This window comes from Hemitrygon akajei, chromosome 17 (genome assembly GCF_048418815.1).
Source record: "Hemitrygon akajei chromosome 17, sHemAka1.3, whole genome shotgun sequence".
Lineage (NCBI taxonomy): Eukaryota > Metazoa > Chordata > Chondrichthyes > Myliobatiformes > Dasyatidae > Hemitrygon > Hemitrygon akajei.
In genome coordinates this window covers 89512956-89520879 of record NC_133140.1, presented here as the reverse complement: position 1 = coordinate 89520879, position 7924 = coordinate 89512956, and the positions used below count along the sequence as shown (strand labels likewise).

Here is a 7924-nt window from a genome sequence, read left to right as displayed (position 1 = left end):
CTGATTAAAAGCAGCCGGTTTAACTACCCACCCCACACACCATTTGGATGTGGGAGGGAATGGGAATCCGCAGTGGAAACCAACATGGTGACAGGAATATGCAAACTCCACACCTGAGGTCTGAGCCATGAGGCAGCGTGCCAGTCTCCAAGACTGACCCCAGGAGAGACCAATGTGTACGTGGACCCTCCACCTAACACGGACAGTTGAACACCTGCTCTGTGGTGCACCAGCTGAGCACCTCTCCATAAACTGGCTTCCTTGTTTTCCCTGGGAGTGTTAGTTGGGCATGCCAGCCGGCACATACCGCTGCTCTTTATCCCTTGTTACTGGAGCTTGGGGCTGAGCCAAGACTTTTCAGTAGTTGCTGTGGGAACGGCCGAGAAAATATAATCAACTGATGTGGTCAGAAGCAATGTTTACTTTTCAGGGTGAGCCACAGAGAGTGATTGCTGATAGGGGAGTGTTCAGTGAAACGGCCAACAGGTTTCATGATCATTTAACAGGTGACAAATAATGCCTGAAGACTGCCCTTTACAGTCACACCTCAGTGCCTGAGAGGTGCCCCCCCACACCACAGACACTGCAACACCCTTCACCCACAGTCTCCAACACCCTCTCTCCCACACCCTTCACCCACAGTTCTCACATCTTACACCCGACATTACCAGTCCGCATCCCCCGCTATCCCCAGACCCGACATAACCAGTCCAGACACCCGTCACCCAAGATTCCCACACCCGATGTCACCAGTCCACACACCCTTCACTGACTGTCCCCACCACCCAACATCCTTGACTCCACACCCGACATGTCCAGACACCTGTCACCCTTTGTCCCCAACACCTCCATCCCACGCCCAATTTCACCACTCCACACTCGTCACTCAAGGTTTCCACACAGCAGGCACCCCCGCAACCTCGTCTCACTAGCAGCCTGTACACCTGACACCTTCAGGCCCCACCCACAGCCTCTGTTCCGCTGGCCCGTAGGCGGTGTGAGGCAGCTGTGCGGTTTGTTGCTCAGGGTGGGAGCGGCACTGCGGTTAAACCTGTCACCCACAGTCCCCAGAAGCGGCAGGTCGGCACCGGAGTGACGGAGGAAGAGCGGGTGTCCGGGACACGGAACCGGCCAGGAGAGAGAAGCTCGGGAGCGGAGACTCGGTGGAGGAACGGCTAGGGGAGCCGCGATGACCGACTCCGTTCGGTTCGGAAACCCGCGGGAGAACGGCTATTTCCGCAAGGTTAGTGTGGCCGGGACGAGGTGGGGGTGGACAGTAGGCAGGAGAAGTGGGTGCCCTCACCGGGCCCTGGTGTTAGTCATTCTAACAGCACGGAAATAGGCCTTTCGGCCCAACAAAGCTATGCCCACCCAGTGTTCACTAATCTATTCCCGTTTGTCCCTGTTTGGCCAATATCCCTTTATTTCCTACCCATGTACCTCTCCCCGTGTCTTTTAAATAATATCATAAGGCATGGTAGCAGATTTAAGTCATTCAGCCCATCGAGTATGTTCTGCCATTCCATTATGGCTGATCCCGGATCCTACCCATACTCCTGCCTTCTCGCCGTATGCGTTGATGTCCTGACCGATCAGGAAACGATCAACTTCCGCCTTAAAAATACCCATGGACTTGGCGTCCACTGTAGTCTGTGGCAAAGCATTCCATATATTTACTACTATCTGACTAAAAAATTTCCTTCTTACCTCTCTTCTTAAGGGGTCGCACCTCCATTTTGAGGTGGTACCCTCTAGTTCTCGATACCCCCACCACAGTAAGCATCTCTCCATATCCACTCTGTTTATTCTTTTCAACATTCTGTAGGTTTCAATGAGATCTCTCCCCCCCCCCCCACATTCTTCTAAATTCCAACGAGTACAGCCTCAAAACACCCAAACACTCCTCATATGTTAACCCCTTTATTTCTGAAATCATCTTCATGAACTCTGGACTCTCTCCAGTGGCAACACATCCTTTCTGAGATATGGTACCTAAAACTGTCGACGGTACTCCAAGTGTGGCCTGACCAGTGTCTTATAAAGACTCAACATTATCTTCTTGTTTTTATATTCTATTGCCTTCTTTACCCCAGACCCAACCTGTAAATTAATCTGAGAGTCTTACAGGAGGACTTCAAAGTCCCTCTGCACCTCTGATGTTTGAACTTTCTGCACATTTAAATAATAGTTTGCACTATTGTTCCTTTTATCAAAATGCATTATCATACATTTCCCAACACTGTATTCCATCTGCCACTGTTTTTGCCCATTCTTCCAATTTGTCTAAGTCCTGCTGCAATCATATTGCTTCCTCAGCACTACCTACCACTCCACCTAACTTTGTATCACCCACAAACTTTGCCGCAAAGCTATCAATTCCATTATCTAGCAAACACGAGGAAATCTGCAGATGCTGGAAATTCAAGCAATGCACACAAAATGCTTGTGGAACGCTGCAGGCCAGGCAGTATCTATAGGGAGAAGCACCATTATCTAAATCACTGACAAACAATGTGAAAGGCAGCAGTCCCAATACTGGCCCCTGAGGAACACCACTAGTCACCATCAGCCAAACAGAAAAGGCCCCTTTTATCCTCAATCAATTTCCTGCCTGTCAGGCATTCCACTATCCTTGCCAATATCTTTCCTGTAATGCCATAGGATTTTATCTTGTTAAGCAGCCTCATGTATGGTACTTTACCAAACACCTCTGAAAATCTTGAAGAACTTTAACAGATTTGTCAGGTAAGACTTCCCTTTACAGAAACCATGCTGACTTTGACTTATTTTATCATTAGTCTCCAAGTACCCTGAAAACTCATCCTTAATAGACTCCAACACTTTCCCAACCACTGAGGTTGGGCTAACTGGTCTATAATTTCCTTTCTTTTGCCTTCCTCCCTTCTTAAAGAGTGGAGTGACATTTGCAATTTTCCAGTCCTCCTCCAGGACCATGCCAGAAACAAGTGATTCTTGAAAGATCATGACCAATGCATCTGTTATCTCTTCAGCAACCTCTCTCAAGACTCTGGGATGTAGTCCATCTGGTCCAGGTGACTTAAGCACCTTGTGACCTTTAGGTTTGCCTCGCACTTTTTCCTTTGTAATAGCAATGGCACTCACTCCTGCTCCCTGACACTCATAAACCTCTGGCATGCTGCTGCTGCCTTCCACAGTGAAGACTGATGCAAGTTACCCATTAAGTTTATCTGCCATTTTTTAAATCTCCCATTAGTAAATCACCGGCATCATTTTCCAGTGGTCCAACATTAACTCTCACTTCCCTTTTACTCCTTATATAACTGAAAAAATGTCTACTATCCCGCATTATATTATTGCCTAGTCTGCCCTCATATTTCACCTTTTCCCTTCTTAGGGCTTTTTTTTTAGCTGTTTTTTACATCAGTGCGAGATGTAACACTGGGCGTCATAGGAAGTTAGTCCTACCTGTGGCCATCAAACTTTACAACTCCTCCCTCGGAGTGTCAGACACCCTGAGCCAGTAGGCTGGTCCTGGACTTATTTCCACTTGGCATGATTAACTTATTATTATTTAATTATTTATGGTTTTATATTGCAATATTTCTTCACTATTCTTGGTGTGGCTGTAACAAAACTCAATTTCCCTTGGGATCAATAAAGTATGTCTGTCTGTCTGTTTTGTTGGATTTTAAAAGCTTCTCAATCATCCAACTTCCCACTCACTTTTGATCACTTATATGTGCTTTCCTTGGCTTTTACGCAGTCCTTAACTACCCTTGTCAGTCATGATTACCTACCCCTGCCATTTGAGAACTTCTTCCTCTGTGGGACGTATCTATCCTGCGCCTTGTGAACTATTCCAGAAACTTCAGCCATCTCTTCTCTGCCGTCATCCCCACCAGTATCCTCTGCTAATTTATCTTAGAATCTTTTTGCTATAAAGGTTGACTAGGTCGGTGAGAGAACACAACCCTGTCTGATTCCCCTCTTAATCTGGACAAAACCACTTGTCTCATTTTTCAACTCCCTTTGTTCCCAACACAAATTTCTTATGATCCTGCTATTTTTCCCCATCAATGTCCAAGTGCTGCAGGGTTTTGATAAGCTCCTCATGTCTCACCTTATCAAACGCTTTGGTGTAATCAATGAAGCATAGGAATGGGGTTTTCTTGACCTCTCTGGTGCGCACACATATCATTCTAAGGATGAAGATTACATTTCGTATTGTACTATCTTCAGTGAAGCCACACTGCTTTTGCACAATCTCTGGTCTCATGTTGTTTCTTCCTCTCATCATGATTTGTAGCACAATGTGACTCATCAAACTAATTGTGAAGTGTACCTCACATTTAATTGCTCTCAGTTTAATCAGCAATGCAATAAACACTGACCTGCCCATTTCCTCACCATCATATATTTCATTTAGCAAATCTGTTAACCTTTCAGCACTTCAATCATTGCTATAACTTACAAAAATATATCAATTTTTTTGTAACTTAGTATACAAAGAAAATTTACAAGGATGTTGCCAGGACTTGAGGACCTGAGTTATAGAGAAAGGTTGAAAAGATTAGGACTTTATTCCCTGGAGCTCTGGAGGATAAGGGAGATTTGATACATGTTTACCAAGTTATGAGGGGTATAGACAGGTTTTTTCTACTGAGGTTGTGTGAGTCTGGAATTAGAGGTCATATGTTAAGGTGGTACGTATATTTAAAGAGAACCTGTTAGTGTGGAAAAGCTATCAGTGGAAGTGGTGGATGTGGGCTTGATTTCATAAGAACATAAGAAATAGAAGCAGGAGTAGGCCATCTGTCCCATTGAGCCTGCTCTGCCATTCAATAAGATCATGGCTGATCTGACCCTGGACTCATCTCCACCTACCTGCCTTTTCCCCATAACCTTTAATTCCCCGACTATGCAAACATCTATCTAAACATGTCAGGGAGGGGGAGAGTTACCTGGATTCTCTGTTTCAGGAGGTAGTCACATCCATTAGATTAGCTGCCTCAAATTCGGTCTGTGATCAGGGACAAGAGGGTGTGACTGTGAGTGAGGTGGGTAGTGGGATCCAAGAGACAGAGCTGGAGGAGCCTCAGCCCCTGAGCTCGTCCAACAGGTGTGAGGTTCTTGCTCCCTGTGTGGATGAGAGTGGGACTGTAGGAAGGATGAACAACCTAACTGTGGCCCCATGGTTCAGGGAGCCATTCTAGAGGGGGGAGAGAAGAGAAATGTAGTGGTAATTGGGGATAGTGTAGTCAGGGGAATAGACAGAGTTCTCTGTCACGAGGACAGAGCATCTTCAAGACTGTGTTCCCTGCCTGATACCTGGGTTCAGGACATCTTATCTGACCTGCAGAGGAATTTGCAGAGGGAGGGGAAAGATCCAGTTGTCGTGGTCCATGTCGGAATCAACGACATAGGTAGAACAAGGAAAGAGGTTCTGCTGATGGAATTTGAGCAGCTTAGGACTAAATTAAAAAGCAGAACCCAAAAACATGGTAATCTCTGGCTTACTGCAGTGCTACTTGCAAATTGGCACAGGGTGAAGGAGATTAGAGAGCTAAATCCATGGCTCAAGGATTGATGTGGGAGAAGTGGGTTTGAATTTGTAGGAAACTGGCACAAGTATTGGGGAAGGAGGGAACTGTACTAATGGAACGGGCTTCACCTGAACCATAATGGGATCTGGATCCTAGCAAATCACATAACTAGGGCTTTAAACTAAATAGCAGGGGGGTGGATTCAACAGAGTGGAGAAGTACGGATAAAGTAAAAGAGAAAAGTGTGGATAAAGATAAAGTAAAAGAGTAAGTTAAAAATGAGAAAAGCAAGGGTGGAGTGCAGAAAAGTCGTGCAAAAGATACAAAGGTTACTAGATTTTAAAAGCACAATGAGTATAAGGGCGCTTTATCTGTGCCCATAGTTTTCAGAACAAGGTCAGTGAACTTGTGGTTCAAATCAGTGTAAGACCATAAGATATAGGAGCAGAAGTTGGCCATTAGGCCCATAGAGTTTGGTCCGCCATTCAATCATGGGCTGATCCAATTCTTCCAGTCATCCCCACTCCCCTGCCTTCTCTCCATACCCTTTGATGCCCTGGCTAATCATGAACCTATCTATCGCTGCTTTAAATGCACCCAATGACTTGGCCTCCACAGCCACTTGTGGCAACAAATTCCACTGATTTACCACCCTCTGACTAAAGTAATTTCACTACATCTCTGTTCTAAATGGACGTCCTTCAATCCTGAAGTCGTGCCCTCTTGTCCCAGAATCCCCTACCATGGGAAATAACTTAGCCATATCTAATCTGTTCAGCCTTTTAACATTTGGAATGTTTTTATGAGATCTCTCCTCATTCTCCTGAACTCCAGGGAATACAGCTCAAGAGCTGCCAGATGTTCCTCACACAGTAACCCTTTCATTCCTGGAATCATTCTTGTGAATCTTCTCTGAATCCTCTCCAATGTCAATATATCCTTTCTAAAATAAGGAGGCTAAAACTGCACACAGTACTCCAAGCGTGGTCTCATGAGTGCCTTATAGAGCCTCAACATCATATGCCTGCTCTTATGTTCTATGCCTCTAGAAATGAATGCCAACATTGCATTGGCCTTCTTCACCACCGACTCAACCTGCAGGTTAACGTTTACGGTATCCCGCACAGGGACTCCCAAGTCCCTTTGCATCTCTGCATTTTGAATTCCCTCCCCATTTAAATAATAGTCTGCCCATTTAGTTCTTCCACCAAAGTGCATGATCATACACTTTCCAACATTGTATTTCATTTGCCACTTCTTTGCCCATTCCCCTAAACTATCTAAGTCTCTCTGCAGGCTCTGTTTCTTCAACACTACCCGCTCCTCCACCTACCTTTGTATCATCAGCAAACTTAGCCACAAATTCATTAATCCCATAGTCAAAATCATTGACATACATTGTAAACAGCAGCAGTCCCAACACCGACCCCTGTAGAACTCCACTGGTAACCAGCAGCCAGCCAGAATAGGATCCCTTTATTCCCACTCTCTGTTTTCTGCCGATCAGCCGATGCTCCACCCATGCTAGTAACTTCCCTGTAATTCCATGGACTTTTATCGTGCCAAGCAGCCTCATGTGTGGCACCTTGTTAAAGGCCTTTTGAAAATCCAAGTACACCACTTCTACAGCATCTCCTTTGTCTAGCTTGCTTGTAATTGCCTCAAAAAATTGCAGTAGGTTTGTCAGGCAGGATTTTCCTTTCAGGAAACCATGCTGGCTGTGGCCTATCTTGTCATGTGCCTCCAGGTACTCTGTAATCTCATCCCTAATAATCGATTCCAACAACTTCCCAACCGCTGATGTAAGGCTAACAGATCTATAGTTTCCTTTCTGCTGCCTCCCACCCTTCTTAAATAGCGGAGTAACATTTGCAATTTTCCAGTCATCCGGTACAATGCCAGAATTTATCGATTCTTGAAAGATCATTGTTAATGCCTCCGCAATCACTCCAGCTACTTCCTTCAGAACCTGAGTGTGCATTCCATCAGGTCCAGGAGATTTATTCAGACCATTAAGCTTCCTGAACACCTTCTCAGTCGTAATTTTCACTGTACATATTTCACTTCCCTGACACTTTTGAATGTCCGATATATTGCAGATGTCTTCCACTGTGAAGACTGATGTAAAATACACATTCAGTTTCTCTGCCATCTCTGCATATCTCATTACAATATCTCCAGTGTCATTTTCTATTGGCCCTATATCTACCCTCACTCTCTTTTACCCTTTATATACTTAAAAAAGCTTTTAGTATTTTCTTTGATATTAGTTACCAGCTTCCTTTCATAATTCAGCTTTCCCTTCCTAATGACCTTCTTAGCTTCCTTCTGAAAGTTTTTAAAAGCTTCCTAATCCTCTATCTTCCCACTGGCTATGGCTTCCTCGTATGCTCTCTCTT

At 45.0% G+C, this 7924-nt stretch overlaps 1 protein-coding gene across 1 annotated transcript in view; it reads left to right on the top strand.

The window, feature by feature from the left end:
* Positions 1-810: 810 nt before the first annotated feature.
* LOC140740496 (rhophilin-2-like) overlaps positions 811-7924 on the top strand; it is an 84563-nt gene continuing 77449 nt past the window's right edge. The window contains exon 1 of the mRNA XM_073069677.1: positions 811-1243. Coding sequence (XP_072925778.1) covers positions 1190-1243 — 54 coding nt within the window. The 5' untranslated portion in view covers positions 811-1189. The remainder of the gene's footprint in view (positions 1244-7924) is intronic.